The sequence below is a fragment of the Manihot esculenta genome, chromosome 10 (assembly GCF_001659605.2).
Source record: "Manihot esculenta cultivar AM560-2 chromosome 10, M.esculenta_v8, whole genome shotgun sequence".
Taxonomy (NCBI): domain Eukaryota; kingdom Viridiplantae; phylum Streptophyta; class Magnoliopsida; order Malpighiales; family Euphorbiaceae; genus Manihot; species Manihot esculenta.
This window is the reverse complement of record NC_035170.2, coordinates 19,584,709-19,604,860: the sequence shown is the minus strand read 5'-3', so window position 1 is coordinate 19,604,860 and position 20,152 is coordinate 19,584,709. Positions and strand designations below refer to the sequence as shown.

At 32.3% G+C, this 20,152-nt stretch overlaps 1 protein-coding gene across 1 annotated transcript; it reads left to right on the top strand.

Annotated features, from left to right (window-relative positions):
* The first annotated feature begins 18,864 nt into the window (after positions 1-18,864).
* Positions 18,865-19,895, top strand: LOC110624430 (zinc finger protein ZAT10). Its single transcript, XM_021769559.2, has one exon. It carries the CDS (start codon positions 18,950-18,952, stop codon positions 19,694-19,696), a length of 747 nt encoding a protein of 248 aa, XP_021625251.1. The 5' UTR covers positions 18,865-18,949; the 3' UTR covers positions 19,697-19,895.
* The last annotated feature ends 257 nt before the right edge of the window (positions 19,896-20,152 follow it).

Here is a 20,152-nt window from a genome sequence, read left to right as displayed (position 1 = left end):
GTTTAGCCAGTACCTGGATCACTTCGTTATTGTCTTCATAGATGATATCTTAGTGTATTCCAGGAATGCAGAGGAGCATGCCCATCATCTGAGGTTGGTTCTACAGACCTTGAGAGAACATGGTTTGTATGCCAAGTTCTCCAAGTGTGAGTTCTGGCTAAGGAGCATTTCATTCTTGGGGCATGTGGTGTCAGAAAATGGAATAGAAGTAGACCCCAAGAAGATAGAAGTTGTGGCTAACTAGCCTAAACCCACTTCAGTGTCAGAAATCAGAAGTTTCTTGGGTTTGGCAAGTTACTACAGGAAGTTCGTTCAGGACTTCTCAAAGATTGCAGCTCCCCTGACCAGGTTAACCAGGAAGAATCAGAAGTTTGTGTGGACCGACCAGTGCGAAGAGAGTTTTGAAGAGCTTAAGAAGAGGTTGACTTCAGCACCAGTGTTAGCTCTGCCATCAAGTGATGAGGACTTCACGGTTTTCTGTAATGCATCTCGAGTGGGATTGGGTTGTGTGCTTATGCAGAATGAAAGGGTGATTGCTTATGCTTCTAGGCAGCTAAAGAAGCATGAGTTGAATTACCCCACACATGACCTGGAAATGGCAGCCGTTATCTTTGCACTCAAGATGTGGAGGCACTACCTCTATGGGGTTAAATGTGAGATCTTCACAGATCATAAGAGCCTGCAGTACATCTTGAGTCAGAGGGATTTGAACTTGAGACAGAGGAGATGGGTAGAGCTGCTGAGTGACTATGATTGCAAGATCCAGTATCATCCGGGTAAGGCGAATGTCGTGGCAGACGCCCTAAACCGGAAGTCACTAGGCAGTCTATCCCATATTACGGCAGAGAGGAGACCAGTGGTGAAGGAGTTTTACAAGCTCGTTGATGAAGGTCTACAGTTGGAGTTGTCTGGTACAGGTGCTTTAGTTGCTCAGATGAGAGTGACACCCGTGTTTCTGGAGCAAGTGGCTCAGAAACAGCATGAGGACCTAGAGTTAGTAAAGATTGCCAGGACTGTCCAGTCAGGCAAAGACAGCGAGTTCAGATTTGACAGTAAGGGGATCCTCCGCTATGGGAGTCGATTGTGTGTACCAGATGACATAGGGCTAAAAGGAGACATTATGAGAGAGGCTCATAATGCAAGATACAATGTTCACCCCGGAGCCACCAAGATGTATCAAGATCTGAAAAGGGTTTATTGGTGGCCAGCTATGAAGAGAGAAGTGGCACAGTTTGTGTCAGCCTGCGAAGTGTGTCAGAGGGTGAAGCTGGAACATCAGAAGCCGGCTGGAATGCTTAACCCGCTACCTATTCCAGAGTGGAAATGGGAAAATATAGCTATGGACTTCGTAGTGGGGTTACCGGCGACGTCCAACAGATTGGACTCCATATGGGTGATTGTGGACAGACTCACCAAATCTGCTCACTTCATCCCCGTCAGGAGTGGCTATTCTGTGGACAAATTGGCGCAGGTGTATGTTGATGAGATTGTCAGACTGCATGGGGTTCCTGTTTCTATAGTGTCAGATAGAGGACCCCAGTTCACCTCCAGGTTTTGGCGGAGTCTGCAGAATGCCATGGGTACTAGGTTGGATTTCAGTACTGCCTTCCACCCCCAGACTGATGGACAGTCAGAAAGGACCATCCAGACTATTGAGGATATGCTCAGAATGTGTGTGCTGGACTTTGGCGGTTCTTGGAGGCAGCATCTACCTTTGGTGGAGTTTGCCTATAATAACAGCCATCATGCTAGCATCGGGATGGCTCCATATGAAGCTTTGTACGGAAGGAAGTGCAGGTCACCGGTTTGCTGGGAGGAAGTTGGAGAGAAGGCCTTGGCAGGGCCTGAGCTAGTAGAGATTACCAGCAGGGTGGTACCCTTAATCAGAGAAAGAATCAAGACGGCTGCAAGCAGACAGAAGAGTTATGCAGACATCCGCAGAAGGCAAGTAGAGTTTCAGGAGGGGGATCTGGTATTGCTCAAGGTGTCTCCAATGAAAGGAGTGGTTCGCTTTGGAAAGAAAGGTAAACTGGCTCCACGATACATCGGACCCTTTGAAGTCTTGCAAAAGATTGGGAATGTATCGTACAAGCTGGATTTACCTGCTTCAATGGAGAGAATCCATCCGGTTTTCCATGTTTCTATGTTGAGAAAGTTCGTGTCAGATCCGGGCAAGGTTCTTAGTGAGCCTGATGTGGAAATCCAAGAGGATCTCACCTATGTTTAGCAGCCAGTACGGATCCTAGACACCCAGATCAGAAAGCTAAGGAACAAAGAAATCCCGATGGTGAAGGTCCTTTGGAACCACCACAATCTGGAAGAGTGCACTTGGGAGGCACGGGAGTCTATGCTCCGGCAATATCCTCATCTCTTTTAAGGTTAGTCTTTATGTGTTTTATGTGTATGAAGTGATGACTCAATGCATGTGCTAGTTGAGGAACATTCGGGGACGAATGTTCTTAAGGGGGGAGAATGTGATACCCGGCCAGACTCCGGTATCAGAATTCCTACCGTCCGGTGGAATTTCGGGTGTCGGAGACCTCTAGAAGGGTAGGACCATGTTTTTATAAAATGTTTTAATGTGTTTTATGCTTTAAGCATGGAAGAAAATGAGTTTTTGCATGAAAATAGCTTTGGAGGAAAACTCAGGTTCGGCCGCTGAACCCCAAGTTCGGCCGCCGAACATGCATGCACTTCGGGAGTGCTTTAGGCCCCCGAAGGCATAAGTGAGGGAAGTCTAGGTTCGGCCTCCGAACCTCAAGTTCGGCCGCCGAACATGGCATGCATGCGGAGGCACGTTCGGCCCCCGAACGTGGCCTGGCCAGCCACTATAAAAGGGTCCCTTAGCCGAAAACGGGCGAGCTTTTCTCCCCGTTGTCGGCCAAGGTGAGTTCTCCGCCGTCCCTCACCAATCCTTGATGTTCTTCCTCTAGATCTTTCAAGATTTTCATTTGTTTTAACTCTGCTTTGAAGATTTGAGCTTTTGAGCAAAGTTTTGGAGCTTGGAGGTTCAAAAACCCAATCTCTACCACCTCCGAGTTGTAGGTCGTCTCTCTCTCGATCTTCAAGAGGTAAGAGCCGATCTTAAGCTCATTGCATGTTTTAAGCAAGTTTTAAGTAGATCTATGGGTTAGAATGCATGTTTAGGTTATGGGTATGTTTATGGGTATAAATGTATGTTCATGAACAATGTGGATGCTTGATGTGTTGTAGATGGGGTTTATGATGGTTTGAGGCCCCTAGGGACATGTATGCTTGTGTATGTGTGTTGTAGAATAGGTTTGATGCATGTTTGGAAGGTTTGGAGGCGAAATGTGCAAAAGGAGCCAAGTTTCTGCCCTTTGGCAGAAACCAGGTTCGGCAGCCGAAGGACTTTCGGCCGCTGAACATGGCTGGGGAGGCAAGCCTTTCGGCTGCCGAAGCCTGCCCCCGAAAGGAGACTTTCGTCTCTGTCTGGCAGTTTCAGTCGCCGAAGGTGCCGCCGAACCTGCCTGACTTTCGGCTCTGGAGGGACTTTCGGCCGCCGAACCTGCCGCCGAAAGTGCCCTGTCCAAGCCTCTTTTGCATGTTTTTCTATGATTGTTTCATGATGTTTTAGGGGGTTTTTGGGGAGTAGTTTATAGTTATGTTCAGGTATGTTTGGTCCCTCATTTGAGTCCACCTGTGTAGGTTCGGACCCGAGGAACCGAGGACCCCAGCAGTGAGTTCAGCTGCTTCGGTGTTGTCAGAGTCAGCCAGAGGTGAGTGAAACTAAACTTAATCTTTTAAATTGAGAAGTTAAATGTTTTATCATGTTTCATGCATCATGATTATGCAATAGGATGATTGCATTAGTTTTCACGAATATGCCGCATTGCATCGATTGTTGTTGATGTTGGTGAATATTGAATGACCCAATTAGTCCATGACAGGAAGACCAGGACCCCATTCTACGGCCTGGCACAGAGTAAGGAAAGACCAGTACCCCATTCTACGGCCTGGCACGGTTATGGGACTCGAAGACCAGGAGCCCAGAGGAGGCCCTGAGGCAATGGTAAGTAATGTATGTTATGACAGGAAGACCAGGACCCCATGCTACGGCCTGGCACAGAGTTAGCTTGGACTAATTGGTGACAAGTTCACCCAACCCTTATGTGAATTGTCTGTGTTATGATGCATTTCATAGAGCATAGTGTTAATATATTTTATAGTCCTACTCACTGGGCTTTTAGCTCACCCGTCTCCCTTTACCCCCAGGCCTGCAGGTACAGTATAGAGCAGGAGTCCGGATAGAGTAAAGAAGTCATGTTTGTGTAATAGCTAGCAATGGACATGATCAAATTGTAATGTAATGTCTTAATCAGTATAGATATGTATGAGATGATGTTTATGGATGTTAGAGGCGTGCTTGACCATAGATTGTTGTTATCCCTTTTAATACATGATCTTAGAGATTTTTATGATGTTTATGTAAACCAACTCAACATATGTTATGTCACCCATTGGGGGCACTGATGAGATCCCACAGAGGGATCAATGTTTATGATTTATGTTATATACAGTGCATGCACAGGTTGAGTTTGGTGTATGAATGGAAAGAGAAGTTTTAAATTTTATGTATGTTGTTGATCATGTATGGGATTATACAGGTTACAGGTTATATGTCAGGCTTGCTACGGGTCCCGGTGGCCTTAAGCCGATCTGGATCCTAGCGCCGGTAGCGGTCCAATTTTCGGGTCGTTACAAGAAGCGTCTTCCATCTCCATAACTAATTTATTGAATCAAACAAAGGAACCTAAGTATCAATGATTAATCTCGACAACTGAAGTGGATCCAATTCTTCAACTAGAGTTTTTCTCATATTTGAATTTCTTTACTTTAATTATTCGCTTTACTTTACTGCTCTCATCATTAGTTTAATTGAATCAATCTCAAATCTCCCCCTTTTTACTTTACTTGCACTTTACTTTTATTTTACTTTCAGTTTGTTTTCTTGGTCTTGATAAGAAAGATAGGTAAGTATCAATTCCCTGTGGATTCGATCCTTTTGCCACTATCTACAATTGTAAAATTGTTGATAATCCAAAAGGTTATTTTTGATCGGCTTCGACAACCGCACAGTCAGTCGTATAGCATCGGCCTTTCTAGAATAGCATTGTAGCTGAGGAGCAGCTTCACCACAAGAAATATCACATAGTGGGTGTGTGACAGAGGTGGTTTTCCCTACGTCAGGGCTACTTTCACCTTTCCTTCTACCGCCATGGGGTCCCCCCTATCCCCTTAACCGGGGTCTAATCTCTAACCAGCTGCTCCTTCAGAATGTTCATTTGCTAAAAGACTCGATAAGGCAGCAGGTTTACCTTACTCCCATCATCCACCAGGACTTTACGAACCCGGAAGTTGTGAATGACGGCCTCAATGACTAAGGAGTCATCATGAGGCATCTAGATTCCGTGGGCATCTTCTGGACAAAAAGAGATGGTCACTGGGGAGTGTTCTACTATCTGCATGACTTCGTTGCTGCTTCCCTCTTTGCTCATGTTTCTTTTCTTTCCTCTCCTGCTCATCCGTCCTCCTGTTCCTCCCACGATCATGTTGATCGTCCCACTGGAGCCGTCATTCACAGGTCATGTCCCCTGCCTGCGAGGTCTCTCTACCACCACATTCTATTGAGGTCTTTCCCCCTTTGGATTTTTCACAAAGTTCTTGAGATGCCCTTTCTTAATGAGTCTTTCTATCTCATTTATCAGCTGGTACCAACTATTGGTGTGGATCTCTTCGGCTGGCCTCGGCTCCCATGGGTTTAGGCCACTGTATAAAATCTTTGTCTTGTACAGTCACAAGCACCTCGATTCTAGATATGTTTAAAGGATTACCTCGAGGGATCTAGGGCTGATACGACCTCTTCTCTTTTCTTTCCCATGGTTATCTATGCATCTCTAGCCCCCGGTCCTGCCTTCTCTCCTGCCTTTCAGGCCGTCTATCCTCCACTATCTTTCCTCTGTCCCCCATTTCTCTAGCGAACCTGCTCGTGGTCAAGGCGTCATCTTGCCTAATGTACTTCTCCACCCGTTTCATCAGTTCAGCTAGGGTATTAGGCGACTTCCTGCATAATGAGCCAAAAAAACTCAGGAGATGTAGGTGGCTTCCTACCTGATGAACTTCGTTTTTCTACAGATGGCACTAATTGATGATTTGAGATCTAGAATGAGGTAGGGTTATTGTATGAGTAAGCTTAGCTTAAATGGTTCACGCCTTCCTCTTTTATTCCTTTTTTGCTTGTCCTCTAGTGACGAATAACCGCCACCCTACTACAGTGCCACCTGTCGCTATCAAACAGAGTCATACGTATGGACGTACCTGCCTTTTCACCATCGTCAGGTAGTCATTTAATTCCCCTCCGGTGCCCATGCTGATAGAGTCGTGGCATAGCTGGACCTATTCCCCTACTTCCCCATAACGTGAAATGAGATGAGTCTCTCTTGGATGAGCCTGGGTTCCAGTCAATCCGGTCTGCTCGATTGTGGGTTAGGTTGTGTGTTAATGGGCTAACTTGCGTAGTGAGCTCTGATGGGTTTTAGACTTGGCTTTTCTGTAAGGGCTCAACTGCGACCCGAGTGTCAGGCCTAGCGGTCATCAGTATTATTTAATTTTTTTAACTTAAATCAAAACACTAATATTTAAAAATTAATTAATTAAAGAGTGGATCATAAAAAGTTAAGTCATTTAAATTTTGATTAACTACCACTAAGCTAAAATAGCTGAGAACTATCTTCTCCTTTTCATGTATTCCAAAAGATTGCAACCTTTTCTTTTTAGAAAGTAATTTATTTATTCATTTACTAATATACAATGATATATAATAATATACTAAAAGATAAAATTCACTAATTCTAAAAATAATTTAGTAATACAAATTATTTAATTTTTGGAGTAATATAAAAAAGAAGGCATATTAGAAATGATTAAAGAAAAATTAATTACTTTTAATTATATTAATTAATTTTTTAATATATATAAAATATAAATAAAAATTATGTAAGGGAAAGGGTAATACAATACCTGTTATTGACTCGATGTATAGCCATAGGCAACATATCCACAGAGGGAATCCATGACCAATTTGTAGTTATTATAACTGAAAAGGAAAATCAAAATGTGGGATCCCACCATTACTGATTTAAATTTAGACCAAAATATTATAAAATCTCGTTTGTTAATGACTTTTTATTTTTGACTTATCACCGAATGGATGATTAGCAAATCGCCAAAAAAAAAAAAAAGCTTTCTTTTTATTAGATACATATCCAGTTAGATAGAGACTGAAAAAGGAAACTGAGAAGATTATGCATTGATATCATTTTTCATGGTTTTATTTTTCTTTAAAAATAAAAAAATTAACTGAATTGAACTATAAAAAGTGACCAAATTATTAATCAAGCAAAGGATTTCACTCTTTGATTTTTTTTTAAAAAAAAAAAAAAACAATTTTCATTGTCCAATTATTTAGTTAATCACTAACACCTCTATTTTAAACCTTCATTCTATTAGCACTATTTACCCACCAATTAAATTGAGCTAAAAGTCTCTTTATATTGTTATTGTTTTAGTATTTCTGATAAATTCTATTAAAAATATTATATATCTAAAATTTTATGCATATATATATCGAAATTTTATATTACATGTATAAGAAAAGTGTGGTATTTTGCAAGATTTATAGGGTTAAAAGGTATAAGATACAAATCCAAAAGCTCAAAGAAACACAAATACAAGTTAAACCAAAATACTACAAAACCAATCCAACTAAAATACTTAAAAGTGTGGTATTTTTCATGTAATTTCTTAAAAGGTTTATTTGCATTTGGTATCTCTACTGTGTATTTGATCGTTTTTGACTTATATTAAAATATTTATTTGCATTTGGTATTTCTACTGTGTATTTAATTATTCTCGACTTGTACATGGAATTGAGATGTTGAATACAGTGAAGTTTTAAGAGTTTGTTTCCTTTTCAATTATTTTCATAATATTGAATTTTTAAGAGTTTGTTTCCTTTTCAATTATTTTCATAATATTGAATTTACATCTAAATTGAAAATTTGAATATGAAGTAAAAAAATGAATCGAACTAAATATTTCAATTCGATTCTTTATTAAAAATCAACTATTTATAAAATTTTAATAATTTAATTTTCAACTTGTTTTTCAATTCAATTCAATTTTAAATTAAACTAACAGAATACTCAAGCCCGACAAACCAACTAAAAAAATGCTCTCAAACACTAAACAATGGCACATCCAAGAAGGAGATGATGGCAGCTCAGGATGCACCTCACCTAGCTCAGGATGCACCTCACCTACGTAGTAATGCAATCACCTATGTAGTAATGCAGTCTTGAGTTCAACATTACAGTGAGGAGAAATCTCCCTAAAATTGAAGAGCAGAGCAATCCAAAAAGGCAAATCTAAAAGAGTCCCTCCCATATATACTCAAGACCTGCAGAATAAGAAAAAACAAAAGAAAACCACCAACAAGGGAGAACCAAGCGGGCAGACGGCGTCAAGCAGAGACAAAAATCGACGGTTCCACTATCCCGAAGCGCAAAGACCTCAACCAAAGCCAAGAGCCACCAATAGTAACCTTTCCTCAAAAGCAGATGATACTTTGCAACTTCTAAAGGAGAACGCACATCTTGTACATTGATCTACTGTGAACTCACCTCTCTCTTTCCTTCACCCTTTCTTTTGCCCTTTCTTTTTCTCTCTCTCATCTCTCACCAGTGCAGTATTTGACATTTGAAAACATTATATATTGTAAAAAATATCATTCTTTTCCTAACATCACCTACTTTTTTATTTTAATTTTTTTTTCTAAGTGAAAGGGTGAGTCATAGAGTTATAGCTTTTTATTTTGTAAGGTTGGGGCTCCTCTATCGAGAGGCGAAGGAGGTATATCATTGACAATAATAAATTTGTTCCCTCACATCGACGAATTTCTATTATGGTTTTTGTAAATTGGATTTTCATTTTGCTCTATTATGAGGTGTGTTTTTGGCTTTGGTTTCGTTTTTTTAGTGCATGTATATAGACTGTTTGTGTAGCGCTTGAATTCTCAACTTGCCATGGTCGATTCTTGGCAAATGTGTTGCTGGTGGTGAAATTGATGCCAAAGTGATGTCGACTCAGAATCGATGGCCATGACTATAATAGACTAGAAACTTTATGAGTCGGGCTCTTCTTTTTTGGTGGCTGTCAGCGTTGAGCAGCCTTGTTTCATGCCTTTGATGTGATTTTTCATTGCTGTCTCGGATATTTTTATGGATTTCTTTTGTTTACATGTTTGAATTTGAGCGGCTTTATGGAGGATGTGAATGGTGATGTACCTCTGTTTTTAGCTCTAATGGTATCAATGGCAAGCGGTGCACAAGGAGGTGGTTGGGCACAAGGAGGTGGTTGTCGGCATTGCCGGCGTTGTTGTGTTTATATTGAAGTTGTTGTTTGGGTTCATTGCTTTGGGTTGTGTGGGCCTATTTACTTTGGGGCTCTATAATATTATATGCTATTTGCAGATGATTGCTATGTACATCTACGTATTTTATATAATTATTTCCATATATCTTTTGCTAATAGAAAATTTAACAATTTATTTTTTTGGCTTAAATGTTTAAAAAAATTTAAAATTTTAGCATTTTATCAATTTTAGTCAATTCTTTTTTCTTGGCAACTTTAGCCTAATTTAAAACTTTAGTGTTAATTATAGTTCACGGTCAAAATTGAAATCATAGATTGCTGATGTGGCGACTGATATTGCGTGAATATTAATACTTTAATTATTATTATTGACATGGATAAAATTTTATAATTAAAAAATTTAAAATTTTTTGATTTTTATCAATGGTAGTCTAATTTCAAAAGTTTTATTTCAAGTACAGTCAACTGATTAATTTTAATTTTAATTAATCAAATTTAATATTTTATTATTTAATAAAATAAAATATTTATTTATTTTATATATATTATGCTAAATAAATTTAAAAAATATAATTTATCACATACAATACATTATTTATGTTAGTACAAAATTCTATTCTAACATGATGTTTCAGATAAATTATATTATATTTTAAAGTAAAATATGCATTAATTTTTTTAGAAAGTATTTAAATATAAATATTTAAAATGATACACATGTGGTCTGTATATTTAAATATTGGTTGAAATTCACTTAGTGTGGTACTAATATCTATCTATTTATATCTGTTTACCATTGTAAAAATTATCACAATTATTATAGCTGATTAATATTTCTAAAAAAAGTACAAATATAAAATGTATAATAAATAATACCAAATAATTAGGGGTGATTCGGCCGGTTCGGTTTAAAATCGAACCGAACTAAATAAATCGAAAATTGAAATTTTAGTATTTTTGAAAATTAAACCGAACTGATTTTGGTCAGAAATCGAATCGAATTAAATCGGTCTGATTCGGTTCGATTCAGTTCGGTTTAGTTTTTTCAATTTTTTTCTGATCAAAATCGAACCGAATCGAAATAACTGAAATTTTTAAAATTAAAAATCGAATCAAACCGAATTGAATAAAAAATCAAATCAAATTTTAAAATTAATTCGGTTCGGTTGATTTTTTCGATTTGAATCGAATACTGCTGAGCGGACAAATAACTAACAATAATAAAAAAAATATACAATTTCTGCCATTTCTTGAGAAAATATAAAAAAATAAGTAAAAATATTAAATACAATCTTTTATATATCTTCTTTCGTATTTTTTTTATTACCATAGAAATTAACTTTTTTTTACAGAATTATAATTTACATTAAAACTCAAAAAATATTTTATATTTTAAAAATATTAATTATGCATCCTCACTCGATTTTAAGAAAAATTATTAATTTGAGAAAAAGTAAAATTATCTCTAACTCTATTTTAAAAACTAATAATATTTATAAATACATTAAAAAGTATAACAATTATATTAAATAAAATAAATAAATATATTAATTTTTTATTAAACTAAATAAGAAAATATTAATTTTAAATAATTTAGATAAAATTACTCAATTGACTATAATTAAAACAACAATTTAAAAATAAACTATAATTAACAAATATTGAAAAGTTTTAAACTTTTTATTATAAAACTTTAGCGAACTTTAATAATATCAAATAAAATATTAATATTTATTATATATCAATTGCTACGTCGCAATAATTTTTAATTTCAATTTTAATCGTAAATTAAAATTAACACTAAAATTTCAAATTAAACTAAAATTGATAAGAAAAAAATTAACTAAAATTAACAAAAACGCTAAAATTTTAAATTTTTGATACATTTAAACTTTTTTTTTAAAAAGGAAGCAATAATTTATTAAAAACATCATCGAATATAACTACAGCCTACAATGTTTTCATTAACGGTAAAAATAAATCCGTTTATTTTATAGAAAATATTTTTCATATTTTTTAGTATTTGAAAATTTAGAAATCAATAAAAATACTTTTTTTAATAAAAAAATATTAAATCAGTTTCAGAATCTTATCAAAACATCAATATATAAATTTATTGATATATTTATTTTTTAAATTAAAATTAAATAATAAAAAATAAATTATTTTATTAAACATATTTTCCACATATATTGTTTTCAAATAAATAAAACCTAAATAATTAAAATTTCTACTCAAAAGTTATCTAAATAAAAAAGAATAACCGATCAAACTATCATTAAAATCGTGACAATTAAACATGTAAAAATCTCAAAATTTAAAATAAAACTATTCATAAAAATAAAAAATAAACAGACAATTATCGTCGAATGATCATAGATCTATTAAAAATATTTTTTTATCATTTATTTTCTTGCTCACTCTACTCACTTTAATTAAAAAATAATGAAAAAAAATTTATAATATATACATTTTTATTCAATTATGTATATATATCTATATTATCTCCTATTTTCACAACACCACCGAAAGCTTTATACCCTTCCATAGGGGTTAGCATTTGATCGGTTCGGTTTAAAACCAAACCGAATAAATTAAAAATTGAAATTTTAGTGTTTATAAAAATCGAACCGAACTGATTTTGATCAGAAACCGAATCGAACCGAACCGGTCTGATTCGGTTCGATTTGATCGGTTTCGATTTTTAATATTTTTTTTAATTTTTTACACTTTATTTTTAATATTTTAAAATTTAATTAAAATATTTTAATCTTTATATGATTTAATTTCTCTATATTATTGAAAAAAAATATTATTATCACTAATCGGTTCGGTTCGGTTTTTTTGGTTTTTTTCTAATCAAAACCGAACCAAATCGAAATAACCAAAATTTCTAAAATTAAAAACCGAATCGAATCGAAATGTATAAAAAATTGAACCAAATTTTCAAATCGATTCGATTTGATCGATTTTTTTAGTTTGAACCGAATACTGCTCACCCCTATCCTTCCACACCTCCAAAAAATTTTATTCCATCCGTCTTTAAGATCGTACATGAATAAGTACATTAATTATTCAAACTTAATCCATAAGAAATATTTGAATTTAACCAAATTTACTTATTTTTAATTATAACAATGCTTTACTCGAGTATTAATATATCTATTTAAATAATTAATTTTACATAATTTTAATAAATCTATAATATTTATATTTATAAACTCAAATTAACGACATTTAACTTTTCTAATTTATGTTCAGATTTTTTCATCGCTGAAAATTTTATCTATTATGTAATGTTATTGTATGATAATTAAATTACTTAAAATAAAATTTTACTTTAATTAAAATAAAAAATAGGTATTATATTTAGTATAGATAAAAGTAAAATGAGAAAAATAATTAATAATTTACATAATCCTTGTAGAAATCAAAGGACTAAAGAATGAATGAGCTTATTAGAACCTAGTTTTCATTGACTTAATAATTTAGTTCACACTCATACTCTTCTTCAAACTAACAACAAACTTACCATTAATTTCTAAGTAAAGGATTGGAAAAAATAAAATAAAATCCAATAGAATTCTCCCATGTTCCAATAGCTATTAAATATCATTAAAACAAACACACACTTATGATATTGACAATATCACTTAACAAACTTTCTCTCTATTAAAAGTCATCTCATACTCTAATTTCTTCACACTAGCATCTGAGCATTCGGTCGGTTCGGTTCAAAATCGAACCGAACCGAATAAATTAAAAACCGAAATTTTAATATTTATAAAAATCGAACCAAATCGATTTTGGTCAAAACCCGAATTAAATCGAACCGGTCTGATTCGGTTTGATTCGATTTAATCGGTTTCGATTTTTAATAAATTTTTTATTTTTTGCACTTTATTTTTAATATTTTAAAATTTAATTAAAATATTTTAATCTTATTATGATTTAATTTCTCTATATTATTGAAAATAATATATTATTATCACTAATCGGTTCGGTTCGATTTTTTTGATTTTTTGTTTAATTAAAATCAAACCGAACCGAAATAACCGAAATTTTTGAAATTAAAAATCAAACCGAACTAAATTGAATAAAAAACCGAATTAAAATTTTAAATTAATTCGATTCGATCGGTTTTTTCATTTTGAACCGAATACTGGTGCACCCTAATCTGCATAACCTACCTTAATACACTAACTATCACTTTTTTCCAATTTTTTCTTTATAAAAATATAAATGCCATATTTACAATCTTATAATATTTAAGATTAACCCATTAAGAAAATGAATTAAATTTATAATTTATTAACCACTTAAATTTATAAAAATTTTAATAATTAAATCTAAATTAACCATATTATTAATGGCACATAAAAAAAACATAAATAGTCTCATTTATTATTATTGACTATTCTCTAAATTTTATTGGTAGCACTATAAATTTTTATAAAATAATAACATTACGATTCTCTAACTAAATTTATAGTGCAGAAAGCCATACATATGATTAATTTTTACTTTTTTATGATAAATTATTAATAATATGATTAATTTTGTGTTTAATTGTTATAATTTTTATAAATTCAAATAATAAATTATGATTTTAATTTAGATATTTAATGTGTGAATTTCAACTAATGTATGAATATAAAAATATTTTAAATTAAAATATTTAAAAAAAATAAAATAATTTTATTATCATATTAAAATTGAAAGAGAATGACTAATTTTAGATTTTACTACAGATTTCAATTGAATTTAAATTTTGCTGTCGACATCCGATAAAAATTCACGATAACTTTTAAAAAAGAGAATTTTAAAATATACGACTTTTAAAAATGTGATAAAAACTGCAGATCTATTATAAAATTTAAGGTAAAATTTTCATAGTTTTGAGATCAATTTTACATTTTAATTTCTTTTAAATATTTTTATAATTTTATATATTAAAGTTTTTTTTTATTATAAATAGTGACTAAATTCACTTTTTAATTTTTAAAAAATTTTAATAAATTTTTTTGATTTCTAACTTATTTTTTTTATATTATATTAATCAAACGATATTAGTTAAAACTAAAAGTTTAATAATTTTTTTATGATAAATTATTTATGAAAGTGTAAAATATTGAGTTTTAATATATTTAAAAAAGAGTCAACTAATAACAAAGAAAAAGGCTTATTTGTACTGAAAGTTCAAAATTTTTCTTTATTTGTAATTTAATCTAGAATTTTAGAAATTGATAAAATTATTTAAAATTATAAATTTTGTTTCAATTATATTTAAATTTAAAACTTGAATCTTAGAGAGTATCTGATGACGTAGTAAAATGATGTGATTATTTTATTATATTTATAGACTAAAAAATAAATATTATTGATAAAAAATTTTAAAATTTTTAGTTATTTTGTAATTTAAACTAAAATTTTAAAAATTAATATAATTTAATTTAAAATTTCTAAACTTATTTATTTTCATCATTATTTAGCGTAACATAAAAAATTATCACTCTAACATTTTTATTTTTGCTACAATTTTAATAAAATTTACTACAGCTCTCATATTTATTTATTTATTATTTTTTAAATAATTTATTAGATGTTCATTATAATAAATTTTACAATATTCTTTTATAAAAAATTGAAATTATAGTTTTTGCTATTTATAATTGTACTATTAATCTTTAGTTACAGATTAATAATAAACTAGCACTTAGAGTGCAAGTAGAGATATTATATCAATAATAGACATAATTAAAATTTAAAATAATTAAGAGAATATAACTAAAAAAATAAATAAAATTCTATTATAATTTTTTATATCAAACAAATAAAAATGAAGTTAGAATCTTACAAATTTAACGGTGAAATATGATAAATTTAGAGAAGTTGAGTTAAATTATATTAATTTTTAAATTTTAAATTAAATTATAAAATAATAAAAAATTTTAAATTTTTTATTAATAATATTTATTTATATGTAAAATAAAATAATCAACATTATTTTACTATTTCAGTAAAATACATCCTCTTTAATTTAAATTTTAAATTTAAATATAATTATAATAAAATTTATAATTTTAAATAATTTTATTAATTTTATATTTTTAAATTAAATTATAAAATAGTGAAAAATTTTGAAATTTTCATGCGAATAGCCTTAAAGAAAAAATAAACTTGTGAAGAGTGGGAATGTTCTGCTTCTACCGCTGTTTGGGGGTTACGTGGCAGAAGAGTGAAATGGACGGCTGGATATGGTTGTTATCCAATTAATTGTCGGTTGTGTATACTTTTTTTTTTTTAATTCGGTCGGTTGTATATACTTAGCATGTGAAAGAAGCCAAAAAGAAGTGAAATGTGGGTCCATCTGATGAGATTAACGCGTTACGTACCGTTGGATTGCGCGTATGTGAAGCTGATACAGCACACCAGCTCTACACTCTAACTCTATCACTACTTCGGAGCTAAGGCTTCTGACTTCTGTACCTGCTGACTGTATTCTTCCTCTTTCACATAACTAACCCGATCCGACTGCATCAATATATCCGGTCGGATCTCTCTCTTCTTTTTAATTACATTTTTTTTTAAAAAATTACAGATCAATGATTTGATATACACAAAATTCTCTGTAATTTGATCTATAGCTTTGGCTTCCAAACAGATCTTTAGAAAAGTAATTCAATTATGACAGCAATACAAAACAAAAAATATAATAATTCAATAGCATACAATTATTATAAAATTAGTGCTACTAATTGTGAATAAGATTATTCACTGTACGGGTGACCATTCGGTTGGTTCGGTTTAAAATCGAAATGAATCGAATAAATCGAAAATTGAAATTTTAGTGTTTATAAAAATCAAACCGAATCAATTTTGGTCAGAAACTGAATCGAATCGAACCGGTCTGATTCGGTTCGATTCGATTCGGTTTGATCGGTTTTGATTTTTAATAATTTTTTTTTATTTTTTACACTTTATTTTTAATATTTTAAAAGTTAATTAAAATATTTTAATCTTTATATGATTTAATTTCTCTATATTATTGAAAAAATATATTATTATCACTAATCGGTTCGATTTGATTTTTTCAGTTTTTTTCTGATCAAAACCGAACCGAATCGAAATAACCGAAATTTCTAAAATTAAAAACCGAACTGAAATGTATAAAAAATCAAATCAAAATTTTAAATCAATTCGATTCGATCGATTTTTTTGATTTGAACCGAATACTACTCACCCCTAATTCACTATATTTGAATTAAAAAAAATCAAACTATAAAAAGCGCTCATAATATTATTTAATTTGATTTTATAATAATAATTTGAAGATCATTAAATATAAATATTATAAGACACAATATTTCTCTATTCATACTAATCAATAATACATTAGTAAATTTTTTCGGTCAATTAAATATTAAATTTGGTTGTCTAAAATAATGACCCTAAATTACTTCCTTACATGAGATTGGTTACATAAATATTAAGTTAGTCGTTACAAATTTAGGGCCTATTGCCTTGTTCCCTGTAATGTGATATAATCCTTCTTACTATTTTTTTTCTTTTTGCCAAATCCTTCTTACTTGATTAGGAAGAATTAGGGACTAAACGAAGCGAGAGTTAATTCATGGTACTAACGAAATACACGTGGCATACAATGGGATGTTCCTGAGGAGTAGAAACTGTCTTTGTTTCACCAGAAAAGATAACTAACAAAACCCTATACAAAAACGACAAGGCAAAGTTAAAAACCGAAATATTGATCAAATTCCCCAAGTAACTGTACATGCGCGTGTTACGCGTGAAACATGTTTTTAAGCGGTCAAAATTCAAAAGCTTCAGAACTAACGAGGAAGTAGAGAAGGTTGCTTCTGCCTGCTCAAGAAAAGACTGGCTGGCTGCTACTTACAAGCTAGCTTCAACATTAAACAACTTTTAATTATTTTTTTAAATATTTTTTTCTTGTTATGAGTGTGTGAACTAATAATTGTAAAATATGAAAGAAATTGATAATTAATTTTTTTATTTTGCAATCTGAAAAGGAATTATATTCCTTGAATTGTCATGGCATTGTTCTAATTCATATGAGCTTGAGAATTCATAATCAAACCAAAAAAAAAAAAAAACCATTTTCTTAGAAGGAAAAGATGTTTGAGGGTTAAGAAATGGGATATTTTTTTTTTAAATCTCCTTTTTATAAATTAATATTTTATTTATAGTTGAGGAAATTTAAATGTGCATTTATTTTTCATATAAACTTTTAAATATTATGAATAATCACTTATAATTTGAATACCAGTAATTATAAGAGCTATATACCTTTAAAATAACTTACTCCATGATTAGGGGTGGAGGAAAAATACGGCAAGGGGCACGTGCCGTACCGGCGACCGGCGATCGAAAAATATTTTGAAGAGGGATGAAGGTGCCGCAGCGGCGTAGCCGATGTCCTACCAAAGCAAAACTCCTGATTTCGCCACTGTCCATGATGATATGTGTACCCATTTCATGACTCCTATACAATTGTGTGTGAGATACTCAATATACAGTTCTTTATCTTTTCCAACAGGATATATACTATCTTTATATTTAAAAAAAAAATCTTTTTTTTTTCAAAGTCATTGATTAATAAAAAAAAATAATTTACAAATATTCAAACAACAAGTGAGCAATTAGTTTCCATTTATAACAAGGAATAAAAGCAAAGAAAAGAGAGCAAGTCACTAAAGGAATAATCTTGCAAGCATATCCAAAAACAAACCCAGAGTTTAGTTTACATGAAAAACTAAAATATTTTTTTATCTAAACTGTTGGGTATCTACACTGAATATTCATTAAATAAATAAAATACTTATTTTTAAATTTTAAAAATAACTTATATATAATATTTAAATTTAAAATTAAATATAGACTATCTCATATTTTAAAAATAAAATACTCATAAATTTAATCTAGTATTACGTGCATTTAAATAAATTTAAAAACTCTCAAATTTTACTTTTTTATTTTCAATTTTTATTTAAAAATATATATATTAATTTAATATTTTCCATTTAAAAAAAATTAGAAAGAATCAAAACAATTAAAATGATTATCTAAAAATAATAAAAAAAAAACTAATCTCTCCACAAAATCATCCCATTCCCATTTCCCACTAGTTGTCATTGATGACCTAAAATTTTGAAGCGTGCACCACACGCTCAAAAGACCTACGTACTGCGTACATCTTCAACTTGCTCATTTACTTTTTCTCTTTTCTTTGCTTACGCTGGTTAAAAACGCAGGCGTTCCATTGTTTTGACTTGGAATTAGTCCTCTCTCTTTCTTAATAAAGCTCACTTGACCGACTTCACTCCCCACCATTAACTCTCCTACTCCTCCCCCTATATAATATAAACCCTTTCCTCCACTTCTCACTCACACCCCTCTCCTCTCTCTCTCTCTCTCTCTCTCTCTCTCTCTCTCTCCAAGAATCAAGAAATTTTCTCTCATGGCTCTTGAAGCTCTGAATTCTCCCACCGCAGCTCCTCCTCTCAACTATGAGGATACTTGGACCAAAAGAAAACGCTCCAAGAGACCAGCTCGCAGTGAATCCCCTCCTGCCGATGATGAGTATCTCGCTCTCTGCCTCATCATGCTTGCTCGTGGCGGCAACGGCGGTAGTAACAAAGAAGCTTCGTCTTCATCTCCATCTCCACCGCCTGCTTTGTCTCTTTCTTATAAGTGCACGGTTTGCAACAAAGCTTTCCCTTCTTATCAAGCACTTGGTGGACACAAGGCCAGTCATAAAAAATCATCCTCTGAGACTGCCACCGCCGTCGATAATCCTTCTTCATCTTCTAACAACACTACAACCTCTGCTGCCGCCGCCAACGCTAACACTGCCAGTGGTAGGACCCATGAGTGTTCTATCTGCCATAAGACTTTCCCCACAGGTCAAGCTTTAGGTGGCCACAAGCGGCGACACTATGAAGGACCTGGTGGTGGTGCCAACAACAATAGCAGTAGCGTTGTAGCCTCATCGGAAGGTGGCGGAAGCCAGAGTCAGAGTCAGAGTCAAAGTCAAAGCCGAGGAGGAAGCGGCGGCTTTGAATTTGACCTGAACTTGCCGGCTATGCCCGAGTTCAATGATCCTAGAGAAGAAGAAGTGGAAAGTCCACTGCCTGGAAAGAAACCAAGATTATCATTGTTGCTTAAGCAAGAAGAAACTGAAATGGGAATTTCTTTGCAAGATTGATGAACTATACAGAGCTTGCACATTAGGTTAATTAGAAAATAGAAGGATGCTTGATTGGATTTATTATTATTTTTAATTATTTTTTTTATGGTTATGTACAGAAATTTATTTATTTTTTGGTGAAATTCTTTGTGATAATTTTACTTAGGAATTGGTAATTTATTCATTCATTCAATGAGTAATTAATTTAATTTGATTCTGTCTATCTCTCTAATTTGTGATGAGACAATTCAGACGTGCTTTTATCAATTGATCTGTATTTATTATAATTAGTAAAAACAATTATGTTTTTTTAATTAATTACCAAAATGAATAAATTTTCATCAATCGGTTAAACAAAACTTGGTCAAGATTGTAATTATAATTAATCAATTTTAATTCAATAATAATATTATAATTACTTGGAGAATTTTTAAAAATTGCAAGGGAGGAAAGAGAAAAAGTGAAGTGAAAGAG